Here is a 21457-nt window from a genome sequence, read left to right on the forward strand (position 1 = left end):
GGCCTGGCTATGTGAGATGATTTCACCTGAAAAGTGCATTTTTCTACCTGTTGTGTTTTGCCACCTGAGGCAAACACTTGTTTCCACTCTGATTCTCTGATTCCACATTTCTATATTGCTGTGCAATATTACATAAGTTTACATCCCAGAAGCACCAGCAGGTCCAGATGAGACTTAAACTGAAACAATAAGTGATTGTCCTATGGCCATTGAACTTGTCATCATACGAATCGAATAGTCTGTTGATATTAACTTTGTAAAATCAAAAAGCATTCCAATCAGTGTAATGCGTTATGCATAATAAAATACATTTATGCCACGTGAAAGAAGTTATTCAGTAATGAGCGCCATTAAAATCAATCATTTGGAAGTGATCAATCAATCTATTTTCATACTCCGTAGAATAACGACAAACGCTGTGTTTTGTGACAAAATGTGACAAACACTGATAGAGATCCCTTGTCAAAGAAGCCGCCCTCAAGTTTCGTGAAGCTCTAATGTGACAGATCTTCCTCTTTACAAGTCTGGGGAGCCGCGGCATAACGGAACAGTCCACTTTCTCGGAAAAGGGATACACTACAGCAATTCCACGTGATTTCTACATGTTGTAGGTATTTAAGTGTTCTTGTGGAAACATAAATGACTATATATTTACAAATCATATACATAACAGTTATGTCGTTGTGTAGAAGGCAACATTTGATCATCTCATTTCTAAGCAAAACGAGAGTCCACCCCTGTGAGGTTATTCTATTTTTAGTATCAGCTGTTGCGATATAAAGATTTGCTACATAGCGTATTGTGTTGCGGGTGTGTGAGGCACATTCCCGTCTCACGGACTGAAGGGTGGCGATGATTACATTATAGAGACAGAGGGATGAGGAATACTTGTACGTGAAGGTTGCTGTGTTTATACGACAACGAATCTCATATTGGTAAGTTTTGTTTTCCTGAAATTGTCGTCGCGAATAATGCATCGCTAGCCAATGAAGCCTTTTGGATATACTCTGTTAATCCTGCTGATATTATGATTAAACATTTGTGTTGTGAGTAGGACTTATTCATTTGGTGATTTATTCATGCACTGAGGGGCTTGATCATTTCATTTGCAACACTGAAGGGCTTCTTCTCTGTGTGATTCAAGAAATGGACGCCAATATTCCATTTACGGAAATTGCACAGTGCTGCAAACTTCTGTAAAAGATGTTTCTCTCATGGTGAAGCAACATAAATCATTTATTCACAGGCGGCAAGTCAACTGCTGCTCCCATAGCCAGTACCGTTACTTTGCTCACAACAGACCCAGTGTGAAGTGAGAGAGGAAGTGAACAACAGTAGTAGGCTTATTCCTCGTCCGCTGCTTATAACTTCTATTCTATTTATTACTTCACTTGTTCATTGTTCATTTACCTGGGATACAAAGTAAACTTAATAGTCATATGATACAGTAACCTACTTTGTTACCATTGACAGTCCTTGGGTTTATATACATTCGCTGTAGCTGTTGCTTTTTAAGACTTCCCTTTTTGAGTGAATTTCAACCAGGCATGATCATGAATAGATACATTTGTAGCCATTCTAGAAGTCCTTCTGAAGGATTCCTCTTGCACCAGATCATTGGATGAGGTCATCCAGCACTTAGCAGCTACAGTAGGCCACACATTCATCTCACTATTAATAGCCATGTGAAATCACCAGATAATTCTGCAACAACAGTGCCTTGGATGATGAACCCTTTCAGGTTTTGATGCCAATTTGACTGCCAAGTCTTCAAAAAATTCAAATAACTAAATGTCTTAGGAGAAAGAGACAAAGTTAGCAAAAGTATCTAGTCACTGGATGTATGGCAACATGGATCCACAGTTCATTGAGTTGACCCATGAAGTTATTCCGCTGATGGGCAGACCCATGTTGATTTACTGTTGCGGTATTTTCCAGCGGTCATGAGATCTAAACCTTTACCAAGTCATGTACAGTTGAAGTCTTTCAGTCTCATATTTATGTATTTCATCAGCTATATGTTCTGGAGTAAGCATACAGTAAGTCTTACTCAGCTGCTGTCCATTACGGACTGTGTACAATACATGATCACAAATACGAAAGTGGCATGATGCATTTTTCATGCCCATATCATATCATTTTTGATATGCATGTTGTTGCTGAGTCATCTGTGATGACCCATAATCTTGTGACCTCATTTGTATAGTCAACAGGAGTTTGCACCCTGGGTATTAACCGGTGAGGATGACGCACTCCTTGTCAGGAATTCTGTTCAGTATAGGTAGGCTCTCCTTAACTGTCTATAGGGCACCGATGTCAGCACCCAGATCAGAATCCAAAATGAATTAGTCAGACAACAGGATCGACTGTATTGGAGTGGTAGTGATACATGATTAATTGATTGATTGATTGTATGGTACATACTGTTTTGAGTGTTGGGCTTGGGCTGTTTAAGGCATGTAGTTGTTCCCTTGTGAGGGAGATCCTAGCCCATATCCTTCTCCAGGGGTCCGGGTCTGTTGGGGGAAGGAAGCGCCTTCCTTCCCTCCATTGTGTGTGGCAGGAAGGGGCTGCCGTCTCCAGCTGACAGCTGTTTCCTGCGGCCCGGTGCCATGTCCCCTACCCACACTGCCTGGGCTGGGCTGTGCCCTCTGTACATTTTGAGGTCAGGCAGACCTCTACCCACACACTGCCTGGGCTGAGCTATGCCCTCTGTACATTTTGAGGTCAGGCAGAGGGAGAGCCTTTCCAGCATCTTCTCCCAATCTCCATTTAGGAGCCATTAGAGGAAGAGGCGTCTTTTTTGGTGGGAATTGAAAGCAGCTCTCAGCTGGTAATGATAATAGCGTAGCTACTGCATGCTGATGATACAGTTTTTGAGTCTGTCTCTTTGTTGCAAGGACATTGGATATGTCAATGTTGTTAGATGTGGTGTAGTACTCCACTTTAGGCCTTGCCATAAAAATATGTCTGAAATGGTTTCATCTTCATTTTCGCACGAATTGCTAAACTCCATGATAGCAAGAGTGTGGTGATGAAAACCACAGAGAACTTGTGGTCCTCAATTGGCTGACCTAATTATCTTTTTGGTACGTTGCTCTTTTACAGTGGCTTTTTGACAAGTGGTGAAAGCTGTAGCTTTTTAGTATGGTAACTCATACTGTAACAAAGCTGCTGCAGTCTTCCTGTATTGTGTTTTGATTACCATATTTCTCAAGGTTCTTAAAACAACCCTTTATGGAAAGTGCAATAGTCCAAAAAAATAAATAATGTTGTCAAGCAACAGAAAGAAGTAAACAGAAATACTTGTGTGAACCTTGGGATTTTGTGAGGATGCTGTGTTCATTTGGGTGAAAATATATCCACAGCTGCTATCCTTTCTCACTAATGTCATGGTTTTATTTTTTCCCCAAGCCATAATTACAAAGTGCAGTAATCCATATGTCTAGACCCTATTTCCTTGCTCACGCTCTGGTCCTGGGATAGTGGCTGCTCCGTGCTATTCTAGCAGTCACAAAGGAGGGAGAAAACAGAATGCATAATGGGAAAAACCTCTGGATTATACAGTACCACTGGTTGGCTGTGTGCTGTGTTCACTTCCTTATTCAGACAGTCATTGTGGTGTGTTGTGAGGCATAGCTCTTTTTTTTTTATTCTTTTTTTTTACCTCAGTTACACACGTAATGCAGTGCATGCTTGCACATTACAGACAGACATGTATCCTTTCCCCTGCTGCAGCAGTGTTTTCTCTCTGGGAGTCCCCATTGGGCAGGATGGACAGAGGCGTCGATACTAGCTGATGTTCTCTGAGGCGCTGCTGCTGTGATACATCACTCTCAGATGTGTAGTCGCTCTCTCGTTTCCCTGGCGATGAATTAGCAGCAGCAGCGGCTAGCAGCAGTCCTGACACCGTCTCTCCTCCTCCTCCTCCTCCTCCTCCTCCTCCCCCTCTCGCTGTGTTCCAGGTGTAGCCGCCGTCGCCATGGCAACCAGCGCCGTCCCTAGCGACAACCTTCCCACGTACAAGCTCGTGGTGGTGGGGGACGGGGGGGTGGGGAAGAGCGCTCTCACCATCCAGTTCTTCCAGAAGATCTTTGTGCCTGACTATGACCCCACCATCGAGGACTCGTACCTGAAACACACCGAGATCGACGGCCAGTGGGCCATCCTGGATGGTAGACATCTTTCTTTCTCTTGTTTTTCATTTGTCTCCCTCAGGATAAGGGGCTGTAGTCTTGAATCTGTTATACGTTGGACGTAATGATAGCAATACTCGTTATTTGTAAAGTGTGTGACTCATAAAATGCAGTGCTGAGATTTAGACTTCGTTCACTATGTTTTTAACCATAAACAAGCAAGAAGATGCTTCCCATAAGCATATCCAGTTTCCAGTAGTAGTAGTAGTAGTAGTAGTGGTGGTAGTAATAGTAGTAGTATTACAGTAGCAGTAGCAGTGGTGGTAGTAGTAGTAGTAGTATTACAGTAGTAGTAGTAGTAGTATTGCAGTAGTAGTGGTAGTAGTAGTAGTATAGCAGTAGCAGTGGTAGTGGTAGTAGTGGTAGTAGTAGTAGTGGTAGTAGTAGTGGTAGTAGTAGTAGTAGTAGTAGTAGTAGTGGTAGTAGTAGTAGTGGTAGTAGGCTAATGTAGCTGTGTTGTTGTTGTGCAGTGGTAGCAGTAGCAGTAGCAGTAGTAGTAGGCTAATGTAACTGTGTTGTTGTTGTGCAGTGGTAGTAGTAGTAGTAGTAGCAGTAGTAGTAGCAATAGCAGTAGTAGTAGCAGTAGCAGTCGTAGTAGGCTAATGTAACTGTGTTGTAGTAGTAGCAGTAGTAGTAGCAATAGCAGTAGCAGTAGCAGTAGTAGTAGGCTAATGTAACTGTGTTGTTGTTGTGCAGTGGTAGTGGTAGTAGTAGTAGTAGCAGTAGCAGTAGCAGTAGTAGTAGGCTAATGTAACTGTGTTGTTGTTGTGCAGTGCTGGACACAGCGGGCCAGGAGGAGTTCAGTGCCATGAGAGAACAGTACATGAGGACTGGGGACGGTTTCCTCATCGTGTTCTCTGTGACGGACAAGGCCAGCTTTGAACATGTGGACCGCTTCCACCAGCTCATCCTCAGGGTCAAAGACAGGTGAGACATATTTCCATGCATGTCTGATACTCTTGACTGAGCAGTAAAGGGTTTATCAACAGAGCATATGTCCTCCATTCTGTCTCTTGCTCATGACCAACCACAACAAGTACACCAAATCGAGCTTCATATCATCAACCAAGGTTACTCTTTTCTCTTCGGTCATTGGTCATTGGTTGTGTTACACATGATAAAAGAGATGCCTGTATGTTGGCTTAAATTCTGTTGTTCCTTCTCTCGCCTCTCTCAGGGAAGCCTTCCCTATGGTCCTGGTGGCCAACAAAGTGGACCTGGTTCACCTGCGGAAAATCACCAGTGACCAAGGACAAGAAATGGCTGCCAAACACAGTGTGAGTGCCTCCTCAGTCAGACAGTCAGACTGATGTCGTAACCCTCCCTATACCATCTGTAAAGGGGAGGGTTTTTGGTGGGCTGTATACCCCCGACACATCTGTTTGGTGGGCTGAAGACCAGCTAGATAGCGGCATCCAATGTCATTTGAATTGATTTGATTTGATTATTTAATCTTGACAAATGGAATTTATGCCCCCTTTGGTATTGGTCGAAATGTCCTAAAGACATTTTCACCCCCCACTACCCCTCTGTACAGTTCCTCTACTCTTCACACTCCACTACCCCTCTGTACAGTTCCTCTACTGTTAATAAAAAAAAGAATCCTTCCTTCCTCTAGCATTGTGACTGCCAATGGCACCTGGTCCTAGCATAGACTTTTTCTTACGATGGCTGATGTATAAATGATTCACTTACTTCAGACAAATGTACTTGTTGTCAGTCGCTTTGGATAAAAACGTCTGCTAAATGTCAAAAATGTAAGTGTCCTCCTATGCACTTTTTTTGTCTGACTTACCCTGCCATACAGAAAGCAAACGGCACAAACTGCTGTTGTGTGGCAATTGAAGAATGTTGAATGTTAAAACTGTCAGTGATAGGAGTCTCTGTCTGGGCTGTGTGTTGGATCCGTGCCCCGGAGGAGGTTGTTGGGTGCAATCTGAAGCGCTGACTCAGCGTTCACTCCAGGGTGTGAGTTAGCTGGGCCCACCGGGATCATAACACACTGAGGCGCTGTGACAGGGAAAACACAAACACTGCCAAGTGTGGCTTCGCCATTTGAAAACACGCTATTTAAGAGTGTACGAAGTAATGACGATGCAAAAGGTGATCGTTTGAAAGGCCACGTGTACATTTGATTTGTTGACGTTGCTTTTCACACAGGGAGGAGTGAAGCAGTCATCGTTGTTGTGTCATCGTGCTGATTATGAAGCATTATTAATCCAAATACACAACATTAGTGATCGAGTGATTTTTTGAGTACATCCTGTACATTGTGTGGCACTCCTTCAGCCTTTCGGAGTAAAGTTTGGTCTCTGTGTCTGTCTCTTCACAGATAACCTACATTGAAACAAGTGCCAAAGACCCTCCTATGAATGTGGACAAGGCATTCCATGAACTTGTACGAGTAATAAGGTAGGTCACTTTCTTGGATGCAGGCTTGTTTTCAGTTTCTTGTGATTGAGGATAGGACCTTTTCCTTTACAGAAACCGGGTTGGTTCAAGATTGGTTTTACTCCGATTCAAATGGTAGATAAACCGTCAGATTCAAACGAGAGAGAAACTGTCAGATTCACTCTGCTTTCTCCACGTCATCTGCCAACCATGCTATCTCCCCATGCAATCAATTGCTGCACACTTAAACAAAACATGATTATGTCATTGGATTCTATCTAAGTACATACGACTTGAACAAGACAGCCCCATCACGTTGGGCTCTGTGCTAACATTGTATACAATAGGCATGGCATGCCAGTGAAAGTCTGTTAAAAGGATGAGAGAAAAAAAAGAGCTATTTCCTGAATGAACAGACGTGTAATTTCAGAGGAATCCAGTATGTGTTGGTGTTCAGTGAGGTCATATCCTGTTTGAGGGCCCACTCAACTGTTTGTGAAGTGTTAAGGGGAGTATCTTAGAGAGCTTATGAGGCCCTCTTAGCTGCCAGTGTAACTTGTCTGATGTCATTTTAACCCTCAACCTTCCACCCTCTCTCCCACAGCTTATTTAACCTCCTTCGCCAACAAATCTCAGTTCTTGCTAATTTTCTAATATCTCCCCCCCGCCCCCAGGCAACAGATCCCGGAGAGGAGTCTCAAGAAGAAGAAGAAGATGAAATGGCGTGGGGAACGCTCCACAGGTTCTCACAAGCTCCACTGTGTCGTCTTGTGACCACCATCCAACCGTGATCCTCCTCCGCGCTGTGTAGCCATGGCAGAATGAACTGCCGTGACCAAGAACTGGAGTAAAAAAAAAAAGAAAAAAGAAAAAAGAAGGGTGTGGAATTGACGGACTGTTACATTGTCATACAGTAGAAACCCCACACACTTGGGAAGGGGGGGGGGTCAGATCCAACAGAGGCCCATGTTAGGGTCGAACAGAGGATATTGTGCACCCCACCCCCACTCCCCCCCCCCCCAAACCCTAAACCCACTCCTCCCCCCCACCCTCATTCCCAAAGTGGTCTGAAAAAAAGCACTCCATTGAGACAACGTCATGGAAGGACTTTGATAGATACAAGATCCTTTTATTGCCACACAACCGAGGTTGGTGGAATCAGTTTCAAGTATTGTGGGGAGCGCTCTCCATGGATGCAGAGGCGCCCCCCCCCCCCCCCCCCCCCCTTGTGGAGATGGACATTGAGGCAGTCTCAAAGGGTGGGGGGATGTGACATGTTTTGGGGACCCATTATTTGAGTGTTTGTGCTGTTGGGACCTGATTATTTGAGTGTACATTGTGGTCGTGGTTGGTTCTCCATAGTGTTGAAAAGTTATTCTGAAATGATACTGTAGTGAGGATTAACGTCAATTTGCACTAGCCATTAGCAAAGGTTCCGGGGTCTTGAAGGGGCTTTATACACTACAGGGCTGACTCGAACCATCCCGCGCTGGCTCGGATATTTTCCTTTAACGTTGTCCTTTCCAGCACTGTTACAACAACTGTGGTGGATGCATAACCAGGCCAGCCCAGTTCAGCTCAGCTCGATTTGGCTCTGTAGTGTGATCAGGATAGATGAGAAGAGTGAGAAGTGTGTGTGTGTGTGCGTGTGTGCGTGTGTGCGTGTGTGCGTGTGTTTGCACTGGGATCAACGGGGAATCTGGCCTGTACGGTTAAAGGGGACCACTCCAAGCAAGAAGACAATATATGTCTTTGTCCGAACGGAAAGTATTTAATAACCTATGAAATGGCTTGTACTGTTAAGCACTAAAAAAACAAACAAGATGTTGGGCTTTTTTGTCTGGATAAAAAAATTGGCTCTTGAAGGAAGTACCTTTGCACTTTTAATATATTTCAGACTTTCATATCTGCATGTTTTTCAGATCTGCAAATGATGAAAGGGGATGGCTTAATAAAAATGGACTGAATGTAAAAACTGAGTTTATCTGTCAACCCATGTAGCCCAAACTGCCTGCTTGTGCCTGTTGCACAGGTATAGATCACAGATGTATGTATCATGCCTGGGTCTGAGCGTCTGCTTAAGCCTGCCGGGAGTGCCAGATGGGCGGGGTTTGCACTTTTGGGACTATTCCATTGGTTTCCATTGTTTCAGGCAAACTCAATCAAGCACAGCTAATACTATTTCAACCCAGGTTTGGTATGTACATGCTACTCTCCAGCCTTAGAGTGACCTCACTGGCGTTCTCTGAGAGGCAGGTTGGAAACCTCTTCCTTGGATGACAAAGCAACAACAAATAATTACGATGGGCAGTATTTTTAGAAAAAGAGAAGTAATACGTTTGTCTGAAGAAATGTTATCATATCAAGTATGTTTGATACTTTTGTATTATTGATATGAATTTCTTGCAAGTGTTTTTATATGATGAATAATTTATTACTGTCACTGTTACCTCAATGTGTTATAGCTGGCTGTGTCTGACTGAAGAGCTAGACAAGGCATGACAATGGCCTTTCTATCTAGCCTCAGGGTTTCAATATTTGAATAAAGAAATAAAGTATTGTGAGTTCAAAGATACCAACTGTGTCTGTGTGTGGTGGTCTGCTCCTCTTGTGTATTCATGGCCCGAAAATTTGACTCATACAGCCCACCAAAAAAATTTGACTGATGTTATTTATTTAGGTCATCTTTGTTGCCAGTGTATTCATTTCCTGTATAATGATGATCACAGCAAATACAAGCAGTTTGAGAGTTGCCAGTTCAACAAAACCTACTGTTGTGAATCATAGTCATGGCTGACTGGAGTCAGTAGATGGCGTAAGCTATCAGATCAAAGTATTGATCTTCACTCTTTGTGGAATAAATTACGGCCTGCAGAGATGAAACAGATACAGTAGAATGGATTGATATTCATGTCCTTGTCATCATGACACTTGTCCGTCTGCCTCTTTTCAATCCATGTTGATTAAGTGTCACTTCATGTTGCAATTGAGTCTGTGTACAGAGATTGTGACAGCTAGGGGGTTTAGACACTACAGGGCTGATGCAAACCAGACTGTGCTGTCTCTAATATGTTCCTTTCACATTGGCCTTTTCAGCACTGTTTCAGCAACTATGGTGGATGCGTAACCAGGCCAGACCATGCCAGCCCAGTACAGCTCAGCTCTGCAGTGTGAATTAGGGTTTAGTTTGTCCAGGGCCCAGACCTAGAAAGAAAGCCTAGGCCCTACTCCCTAGACACTAGTGTAAAAGAACTGGATAGATTTAAGCAGGAAGGTGACGGTTCTACCTGGCCGGCCAGTGGGCAAGTTGGAGAGGCTACCATTATGCTTACTCCTATCCAACTCAAACAGTCAATCAATCACATTTGTTTGCTTTAAAAAAATAACAATTGTTTTACAACAAGAAGAATCCAAACAATACAGACAATAAATACAATACAAACAATATGAACTCCCAACCGTAGACCCCCAAAAAGCAATCCAAGGAAAAACTTCCCAGTGGGGAGAAAAACATAGGGCACAGTGGCAAGGAAAAACTCCCTGGTATATCTTCAGATCCACACTGGTGTTCAGGGCCAAAGGGCGAGTTTCTGGACGGAGCCACGTCTCTGGCCCCTACCTCACTTTAAAGTCTCCGTGCTTTCAGCATCACCAACCTACTTCTCCAACTGCTGCTCTGTAGTTGAGATTTAAATGACATGCAGTATGGCATCTCTCCTTTTTCACAGCTAATGAATAAGTCATGTGCAGATGAAAGCTGCTAGCACCACCCTGCATGGAGGTTGAGCTGATCTAACTTTAAAGGCTTCTTAGATGCTATTTCAGAGTGGCACAGGCACAGACATGTCATGAAGAAGAAGCCGTTATTGGTTTTGATGAGCAGGAGAGTAGGGTAACATCTCTCTTTTTATTTTATTTTTTTTACCTCACAGAGGCTGTTTGCTTTTGTGTTTTGTTTTTCAAATGTATCCAGGAGAGATGAATGATAATGCAGATCAACTAGAGTTTCCCCTCTAGAGGCATCATCAATGAAGAGGAACAGAAACCAACCAAACAGAAAGGAACCTTACAGTCTAGGTTAAAGTTAAGCAGTGTGGAGAATTGGTGAGAGAATATGTACATGTACCGTAGAACTGTGGACCCCAGGAAGAGTAGCTGCTGCATTAGCAACAGCTAATGGGGATGCTAATATACTAAACTAAATGAAATTGTCTAAACTAAAAACTAATTGTCATTGTACCTAAAAACAGATATAAACAGAATTCAAAATGAATAATTCTGTGAAAAAGCATCTTTCACAACATCCAAATAACAGGTGCACTTTTTAAAAAATTGTTTAAACAAAATCTATTGTTATTGTTAATGAACCTAAATCAATTTTGGATACATGCAAACAACTACTATGTCAAAGCTTAAACGATAAGAAACTGTGTGGGGCTTGGCTGTGAGAGGCCTTGGCTATTGCTACCCTCTAGTGGTTGTTTAATGTCATTATAAAATGTATAATATTATAATAATAATAATAATAATAATAATAATAGTAATAATACACCTTTTATTTTCCCTTATGTGAATACCACAGACTCATTTAGCTATTATATTCATGCATAACATTTGTTTAACAATAATATTGTCAGCTGCCAAGAAACTATGGAATAAAACTACATTGAGAGCGATTAAAAACTGAAAAGGGAATGTTGGTCCTTTACACAGTCTAATTACCAGTGTGACTTTTTAACCAGTGATAGGCCTATCTGTAATAGGCTATTATCTTCAATTTGTGAGATAAAAAAAAAACCTGAAAGCAGAGATTAGGCCTCTCTACATGGTTAAAACAGGATTAGTCTCTATAACCCAATATGACCAAGAGATGGCGCCATTGTTTCATCCCTGGGAGCATTGCCGCCACCACCACCAAGTTTATGACGGGGGTTCAGCTCATCCTGTAGGGCTGCTACGGCGAACTGTGTTCTGTAAAACCGCCCACGTTAAACTTGTCTAAGCATTTAGAAATATATGGATATATTATATAAATATGGATAAAGGAACCACAAATGATATGTAACTATATCCTGAAGTAATAATGTATAAATAATAAATAATGTATAATTTGTGTTTTTGAGGGTTTGGAATTATTCTAATATCCTAATTACTCTGATGAAAGACTGCCATTTCCAAGGCTAAACATGATTATTACTACCACTCTATTCAGCAGCACTTCTAGTATACATATCAAGTGAGTTTCAACCATGAGTATTGTTGGCCTTTTACTGTGGCCCAACAGTTCAAAGTGCCTCCTACACTGAATAGGGAGAACACATAATGGACTGTACCCAAATCATGTTTACACTTTCAGTAATAAGGTGCTGTTTCACCTCAGTAAATGTAATTCGTTAAAATGCTATGACCGGTTTAGTCATCTTCGATCAGGATACAAACTAGATGACTAGGACCTTGGACAGTACCTCAACAAGAAATCAATAAACAATAGCAGCAATAAAAACACAACAACACTCTGTATGACACCCCTCACGGTTGAAACACACTTGATTCATATTCTAGTAGTGCTGCTGAGTAGAGTAAAATCATGTTTAACCTTAGAAAATTATTTGTGTACAGTCCATTATTTGATTAGGAAGGCCTAATCTCGTTCCCGGACACTTCCGCCAACACAATAGCCTGGGCCCAGTATTTCAAAACTTTTCATCTGGATCAAAACGATCCGGATTCTTTTTTGCTATCCAGACTCAGATCGAGCTATACTACTCCCCTATACTACTCAAAATCTGACAGATTAATATGATCCTGGATAACAGAAAAAGAATGGATCATTCTGTGGATCATTCTGATCTAGATTAAACGTTTTTAAATACTGAGGGGACCCTGGGGACGAGGTCAGGTCAGCCCCCAAACCCCTGCCCGACCACTCCGCTCTTCCACCTCGGCTGCCCGCCTGGCACCGCCGCCTCTACGTGGATGCAGCAGCTGCACTACTCGGTCACGGCTTTTCACTGTCCTGGCGCCCCGCTGGTGGAATGAGCTTCCCACTGCTGTCATGACTGCAGAGTCACTACCAATCTTCCGCCGTAGATTGAAGACCCATCTCTTCAGGCTACATCTTAACTGTCCCTCCTAAAGACCTCTTCATCCCTACTAACCCCCTGTACAAGTTCCTCTCCTGTTAATAAAATAAATAAATAAATAAAGGCGTCTGCTAAATGCCATAAATGTAAATGTAAATGTAATATTTACCTCTAATGTTTTTTGAGAGGAAGCGAGTGGGGGACGAAGACACATTCACACCTCATAACCAAGCAAATACACACACTGTATAAAGCAACAGCCAGAGAAGCATGGAGAAAGTTACAACTTTCCAATTGGTTTTACACAATATTATGTAGTTATTATGTAGGTTTAATCTAAATGTAAATGCAAACTGTCAAACCTCATGGGTATGAGAGATGATGGATGACGCTTTGTTTAAAATGAAAGAAAGAGAGCAGCATTACAGGGTCCGTCATGCCCGGCGCCACGAGGGGGCCTGAGGTGGTCATTTGAATTCTAGTCCCCAATCCAGGCGAGATCTGCAGCACTCTATCATCAATCCCCCCCCTTCCATCCCACACACACAATCATACAGTAATCCAAAAAATGATAACAAAAACACGAACCACATTGGCAATAAAAACAAAAACATATTTTGTATTACTTAATAGTAGTAAAATCTATTATATTTCCAGCCAGCTTCTCTGGATTTTTTCCCCATTTACTAGTTTCGTGTAAAAGTTGTGGTGGTGGCAACTTCTTCCATCCACTCTTTTCTGAAAAGTAAAGTTTATTTGATAGGGTCCTCTGCTTACAAGCTAATGTTCTCACCTTATCAGACAGGGCTGGCCAGTCAGCAGGACCGACAGGTGCAGGATCGATAGTAAGCAGACTTACTTTCTGCAGGCTGTGTTTCAGTGGAGGTAGATGGGATGGGTGGAGGTAGTGTTGTACGTAAACATGGGGATGGTGTTATGATAGGTGTCCTTTCACCTGCAGGCAAAGGCAAACATAGACGCATATAGTGGTATGTTGCTTAGACATATCTTATATAGTTGTAATAAAAGTGATGCTGCATTGTGCAATTGACTGGACTCAGGTGGTGCAGTCTGTGTTTCAGGTGGTGCAGTCTGTGTTTCAGGTGGTGCAGTCTGTGTTTCAGGTGGTGCAGTCTGTGTTCCAGTGGAGGCAGATAGGTGGATGTCTGATATTTCAGGATCAGAATCAGAATCAGAATTATTTTATTTGGCCAAGTATATGTGCACATACAGGAAATTGGCTTGGTGAGGTTGCTGCATGGACATAAAAAACAAATAGCAAATATTGACAAGAAATTTACAAAATGGCAAAAATATTGAGGTTGTCCTCAAGAATTTGGGTGTACTTGGCAGCATCCATTTTCCCTTCAATTCTGACCAATTGCCCAGTCCCCACTGAAGAGAAACATCCCCACAACATAATGTTGCCACCACCATACATAGCCAAACATAGCGCTTGGAGTTCAGTCCAAAAAGTTCAATCTTAGTCTCGTCTGACCATAAAACCTTTTTCCAGATGGCAACAGAATCAAATAAGACTGACTGTGGCACTTTTTCAGAAAAGGCTTCTTTCTTGCTACCCTGCCATACAGGCCAGCTTTGTGTAAAGCTTGTGAGATTGTTGTCACATGCACAGACAGACCAGTCCCAGCCATAAAGACTTGTAAGTCCTTCAAAGTCCTCTTGGTAGCTTCTCTGATCAATGTCCTCCTGGCTCGGTCATCCAGTTTGGACAGACGGCCTGATCTAGGCAAGGTGTTGGTGGTGCCATACGCCTTCCACTTCTTAATGAGGCTCTGAACGGTACTCAGAGGGATAGCTAAAACCTTCAAAATCTTTTTGTAGCCTTCACCTAACTTGTGGCTTCCTACAACTTTATCCTGGAGGCCTTTTGAAAGTACTTTTCCAACCATGGTGAATTCTTTGCAGAACCATGCACTTCTAGTAGTGGAATCCTCAAGAAACAGCTGTTTTTATTCTAAAGTAATCAAAACCACTACAGTTGATGTCAGGTGGGGGGCAATTATCCTGGTGTTTGATCTGGAAGTTGATTGGTTGCACTTGAGCAAGTTTATAATGGTATACCCTAAGGGGCTGATCACTTAACCTAACCAGGTATTTTACAAATTAATTTTTAATAATTGTCCAGAATTTAAAAATAAATTATTTTCACTTTGATGACGAGGGTTATAATGTGTACATACAGCTCAAAAAAGTTAGATTTGATTTATTTTAATTTCCAGGGTGTAATGTGACAAAAGGTAAAGATTTCACAGGGTATGATGACTTTCTATAGGCACTGTATATGCATTACATTTATGTAGATCCCGATCTGCGATATTACTGAGCAGCCTGACTAGCCATTATGATTAAAGCAGCTGCAAATGCTTACTGGCTTAAGTAAATCCCACAAGACCCTGCAAAACTGTAAAAATGTATTTTAGTTTCAAATATGCCTGTCCCTTTTAATTGCCTGGCAGGCCATTTATGTAAAACACATTTTTATAAGTGGTTATGGGTTAGGCTATTCATAACTAGGGATGGGTATCGTTAGAATTTGATATTTATTTGATATGGTTATTCGATTCAATACCATTATGTCAAGGCTGGTGGTGGCTATGGGCAGGGGAGGGCTCAGCCCACCCAAACGTGCGTCTTGCCCACCCAATGAAAAGTTCAAACTTTTTTTTTAATTTTATTTTTATTCAGGGTCAAGTAAACAAGCTGCATGTTTTTTTTCCCATCTTTTCAGGGTTTATATAAATGTCTATGTTCCTGTTGCAGGCTTTTATGGCAGAAGGTCCCGAGGGGCAATTTGAATGCAATCCCTAGGCTATTGATCTTTAGCCCTGTCAGATCAGACGACACAATAACGACAAACACAAAAGACAGAATACATAGCAGCCCGGATCCCAACAGGCCACGCACAACAGCCGGTGACTTATTGACTTCAGACTCTGACTCAGGTGCTGTTGACGTCAGGCACAAGGTGGATGACGGGACATTGAAAGGGAAATGAGTTCCAAGAAAGAGATACCCTGTATGAGCTGATTGTACTGTAGGAGAAATGACGCTGAAGCAATGCGCACAGCAGGGAGGGCAGTTCATGCATGAGTGTCATTTGTTTATATTTCTATCTGGGTTTTTTTTGTTTTTTTTTGCTTTACCTTTCTCTCTTCATCTCCACATCCTCCTCTGTTAATGCTCTTTCTTGGAACTCATTTCAAAGATGTGCTAGGCTGCGAAGGCGGTTTTTGTTGTATTTTTGATTCATCACCAGCTTTGACCGTTTCACCCTTTGGGGTTGCTAATTCAGTGTGTGTGTGTGTGTGTGTGTGTGTGTGTGTATGTGTGTGTGTGTGTGTGTGTGTGTGTGTGTGTGTGTGTGTGTATATATGTGTGTGTGTGTCTGTGTCTGTGTCTGTGTCTGTGTCTGTGTCTGTGTCTGTGTCGAAGGCGAAGGCGAAGGCGAAGGATTAAGACAAGCGGAGATGAAAGCTAGAGTCAGCCTGCCTGCGGTTCTACATTGATGATGAGGAAACAGGCGGTTTCTCTGGAACAGAAAAACATGTGAAGGGGGAGCTATTCTGCCCCCCTACATTCAGAGCCCTTCCCCCGAGGAGACACATGGCTGTGAGCTCTGTGGGATGTTTTGAGAAGTGTCGGAGCTGTGATGTCATCAGTATAGAAGTGATGGGATGAATTCTAATTGGGTCTCCTCTCAAACAGCTCCTAAGTGATATAAAAGCAGAGGTCATGGAATAGCTTGTCCTCTTTCCTTTGTCCTGTTGTTTGGTTCTTGTCATGAGCTGTGAGTAGCATTGTTTGAATGACCTGTGGTCATCTCTCTATCTCTCTGTCTCTCTCTCTCTCCATATACTTTATTAGGAACACCTGTACACCTTTTCATGGTGGAGGTGGTGTAATGGTGTGGGGAATGTTTTCTTGGCACACTTTGGGCCTGTTAATACCAATCAATCATCGCTTGAATGCCACAGCCTATTGGAGTATTGTTGCTGACCATGTGCATCCCTTCATGGCCACAATTGACCCATCTTCTAATGGCTACTTCCAGCATGATAATGCACCATGTCACAAAGCAAAAGACGTCTCAAACTGGTTTCATGAACAATGAGTTCAGTGTTCTTCAGGGGCCTTCCCAGTCACCGGATCTGAATCCAATAGAACACCTTTGGGATGTGGTAGAATGGGAGATTCACAGCTTGAAAGTGCACCTGCAGGAATTGCGTGATGCAATCATGTCATCATGGACCAGAATCTCAAAGGAATGTTTCCAACATCTTGTGGAATCAATGCCCCGAAGAATTGAGGCTGTTTTGAGAGCAAAGGGAGGCCCTACCCAGTATTAGAATAGTGTTCTGAATAAAGTGCTTGGTGAGTGTATATATATATATATATATATAAAATTTACCAAAGAGGGTAGAAATGTAAATTCTTTCCTTGTAATAATTGTATAAGCACACAGTATTATTAAAGCCTCATTTGATGAATTATATTTGAACATTCTTGCACCAAATCAGCACAAACTCAACCATTATTTGCACATACATTACTTGGAGTCAGATTACCAATATTAGATATACTTTGCTATTAACAAAATATAGCCAAAAGTCTCAGCCATACCTTTACATGGAAACTGACCTTATTATGCTCTACATGCCCATGGAAATCAGAAATTGGAAGCTTATCATCACATCTGTGTGCTCTTGCTCCAAGGATGACCTCTTCTATACATGTATAGAAGAATCCCCCTTCTGTTAAGTTCTGTGAGTTCTGTTGAAGTTGACTGAAAAGGGCATGGTTCAATAGCATGCTAAAACATTTAATTTGAATTCCAAACCATGCAGCCAACACAGACAGAGTTATAGAGAATCTAATTACAATGGTTTTTGGCAGAGGAAGGACATTATTATTCCTGGCAAGTTACATGAAAACGTAGTCCAGCATTTATATTCCCTTCCCGAAGAGTGGAGACGAGGCCCTACAGTAGGTTGTTAATCAAAAATGCCTCGTAATTGCATAGCTGGTGCCCATCTGGATGGTTATCGCACATGTCCCTCTACCCAGACAATAACTCTGGTGACCTGCGACCAGCAATTTCAGACGAGGAGCCCTGAAATGCTTTTCGCTAATAATTTGACATGTGCAAGTCTGAATATATTATATGTGTTAGAACCCGTAATATTGAAAGCTCCAACTGTCTACTCCTCACTCTTACCCACTGTCTCTATACCCAACACCAAGAGACTTAGATCAGTCAAACAGGTACTATATGAAGTTGACATATGACATTTTAGTCATTTAGCAGACTCTCTTATCCAGAGCGACTTACAATATGTTCTGGCCAAGCCAACTCTGCTGCCCCTCTCCCCTCAGGAGAGGAGTATCAATGGATGTCCAGGTGTGCACTAGTCTTTTCAGTATTGGGCTTAAAGACGTTGTGCTAATCAAATAGTTGGAAAGCCACCAGGAGAAGCCAAGTAGATGGATGTATAATCCACGGCAGTTCATTATTTCGACTTTCTAACTAATTCCAGTCAGCCCTTGGCCGGCAGGGAAGTGGCATTTGTTAATGCATTGCTTGGCACCTGGTCTGGGGCTTGGAGCAAGGTTTAGCATTCTGTTGAGTGGTGAGGAGTTACTGACTGGGGACCTGTTCATTTAACTCTGAATGAAACTGTGCATCTGTAACAGCTGTGGGTGAAACCACAAAGCTATTACACTTGCAAAGAGAACAATCAGCCAGGTTTACAGAACCCAGTGTCCCTGTATGCCAGGAGAACGTGTTTGAAGATTGCCACAAAGTGTTTGTGTGGGAGTGTGCATATCAGTCTGTTCATTTGGCCATTGGGGTGCAGTAGGACATTTTAAGTGAAAAGTTGTAGTTTGACCTCCTTGGTAAAGTTAAAAACAGTCTCTGAAAACAAACAGAATACCATATGCTGTCATGAAGTTCACAAAGAAGCATTATTCATAACACAAACATCACAGACATCACAGGAGAATTTAAAATGGAACACAGCTTGTCTGAGTACTCAATCAATCAGTCAAGTTTATTTGTATAGCACTTTTTACATAGACAAATGTCACAAAGTGCTTCACAAGAAAATAATACTAAACAATATAAACAATAAATACAATACAAACAATATGATCTAGCACCAAATCATAGACCCCTAGGGGTAAGCCAAGGAAAAAACTCCCCAGAGGGGAGAAAATATAGGGCACAGTGGCAAGAAAAAACTCCCTCAGAGGAAGAAACCTTGAGAGGAACCAGACTCCAGGGGGTCCCATCCTCCTCTATACTGTACTTCCAAACCTGCTGGAGAAAGAGAGCTCTTGCTCAGATAAATCCCAATCCACAATTATCTGTCAGTGTTTTAGAGTTTAGTAACTGTACAACAATTTCAGTGAAATCTGTATTCAGGCCTTGACATAATCACAAGTAGAGGAATTCCCTTGAAGATTTACTTGGGCTTCTATATTAATTCTATTTGGAAACATGTAGTAACCTTTTGACTCCTTAAGTTTCAGATCCCTGTTCGCAAACAACGATAATGCCATAACTGAAGAGGTTTAAAAGAAGGTCAGTTTAATAAATTTCATAAAATTCAAATCCCTTTTCGCAAGCTTAAGTTTGCAGTTTGTTCTATGACCCACGTGGCTCCCCTCTGTGCCAGAAGTGTTAACATTATAAAAACAACCAGACCTCCTCCTCAAGATAGAAATGCAAAGCTCTTTATTTCGCTTTTGACCTTTTTCATAGCACGGAATAATAACTGCCGGCAAACCACAGCACATGGGTCGATGTGCTTTGCTTTCCTGGCAAGCAATGTAAAAGTCAAACCTTTCAGACTAGCGGAAACCACCAACTGCTGGTAACACCGACAGTAGGAGTACTCTTCCTGTCAGTAGACCTGGGATAATGGTGGTCTATGACACACTCAGCATGACTCCTTCCGCTAATTAAAGAGTGGGAACACAATGGCACAGAGTGTAGGGATGCTAGAGAGAGAGAGAGAGAGAGAGAGAGAGAGAGAGAGAGAGAGAGAGAGAGAGAGAGAGAGAGAGAGAGAGAGAGAGAGAGAGAGATCTGATATTAAAAGCTGACATCGATTTACAAGTTGTTTTGAATCTGTTTTTAGTACTCCTAACCCTAACCCTAACCCTAACACTCTACGCTTTTAATGATTATTCACATGTTCACTTGTTGCTTTTTTCTGCCTGACTTTCCGAACATTTCCTCTGCGGGGAAAATAAGTTGGCTACAAGCACAGGCATCTTACTTATCCTACTGATGTCTGTTTAGGCAGGGGGTAGGGGGTATTCTGCCTCTGCCAGTATATCATAGTGGATGAATATTTCACTACAGATTATTTGATATACAGAGATACAGTATATCGAATAGAGATTATTGTGCTATTGTATCTTTTTGATCTACCTCTTTGAATAAATCTCACATCTAGGTTGTAACTTTGAGAGACATAGGAGAGAGAGAGAGAGAGAGAGAGAGAGAGAGAGAGAGAGAGAGAGAGGCAGAGAGAGAGAGAGAGAGAGAGAGAGAGTGAGAGAGACAGAGACAGAGACAGAGACAGAGACAGACAGATGGAGCATCTGCTACAGTATTGTTCCTGCTTAGTCCTCCCATTCAAACACAGTGAAAACTAATATGCCGAAAATAGTAGCCCCCCTGAATGTTGACGAGATCCCTGTCACAAGGAGGTAATGGAAGATGCATTTCAGCTTGCCTCTTTTCGCACCGCCTGTTCCCACATACCTCATCGTAGCTGTCAGTCGACCATCAGACACAGAGCGATTATTACCAACAGGGAGAGAGGTCAGTGTAGAGAGAGAGAGCATTAATACCTTCAGCTCATGACTCCTGCTTAGACAGCTGAGAGTCTCAGGGGGAGAACAGAAGCATGTGCGCCCATTCTGAATTTGTTCCTCAAGGAACTGAGTGTGTGTGTGCTATGGACTTCTCGGCTGGCCGCCTGGCACTGTGGTAGAATTCTAAGTTAAAATACTTTGAAATAAAATGCCAAAGACGAGAGCTGATGGTTTATTCAGAGGCTTTTATTACAAATAACAAAAGCCGAGGTGGTTCGCGAAGCATCTCCCTTTTTTCTTTCAGTACACCATGTTTATACATTTCAAATTTAGGTTCCATCCCTCATATGCAAATCATTTACACTTCCTGGCTGCTCGCCACCAATATCATTCACCCGGTTCCTATACCTCGTCACGGCTTGGTTTCCCCTCCCATTTCTGAAGATAGACCTCGGGTTGCTACAGTATTGGTGGTGAGCTCATCGTAATTATCAAAAAGAATATTACATCATCCTTGGTACTGATTAGTACTGTTCCTGATATTTTTAGTGCTTGGTACCCTCTGCTCCTTTCATGTACCGACTTCTTGGCACTTCTTGTTATCAGTCCCTTCATAAATCATTACTACCTCTATAACCTGTTTTCTCATGGAGTATTTATAATTGGTTTTCATAACTCACTTTTGGCCTCTTTGTCTTGTCTTATATGGAATATTTATGATTGGTTAATATTATATCACAGCCTGTACTACTTATTACTGTTTTCTGTTTTTATGCTCTGGGTATCTACTTCCTCTAGGCTCTGATCCTTTCATGCACCAACCTCTAAGCACCTCTTGGTGTCATTCCCTTCATAAATCAACATCTGATTATCTCTTGATTTTACTCCCTCTCTACATCAACCTGTTTTCTTATGGAACATTTATAATTGGTATTT

At 42.1% G+C, this 21457-nt stretch overlaps 1 protein-coding gene across 1 annotated transcript; it reads left to right on the forward strand.

The window, feature by feature from the left end:
• Window positions 1-812: 812 nt before the first annotated feature.
• Window positions 813-9150, forward strand: mrasa (muscle RAS oncogene homolog a). Its single transcript, XM_083682688.1, has 6 exons — window positions 813-935; window positions 3966-4175; window positions 4970-5123; window positions 5374-5473; window positions 6529-6608; window positions 7262-9150. Exons 2-6 carry the CDS (start codon window positions 3983-3985, stop codon window positions 7359-7361), a joined length of 627 nt encoding a protein of 208 aa, XP_083538814.1. The 5' UTR covers window positions 813-935; window positions 3966-3982; the 3' UTR covers window positions 7362-9150.
• The last annotated feature ends 12307 nt before the right edge of the window (window positions 9151-21457 follow it).

Source organism: Argentina silus (assembly GCF_951799395.1).
Source record: "Argentina silus genome assembly, chromosome: 12".
Classification (NCBI taxonomy): domain Eukaryota; kingdom Metazoa; phylum Chordata; class Actinopteri; order Argentiniformes; family Argentinidae; genus Argentina; species Argentina silus.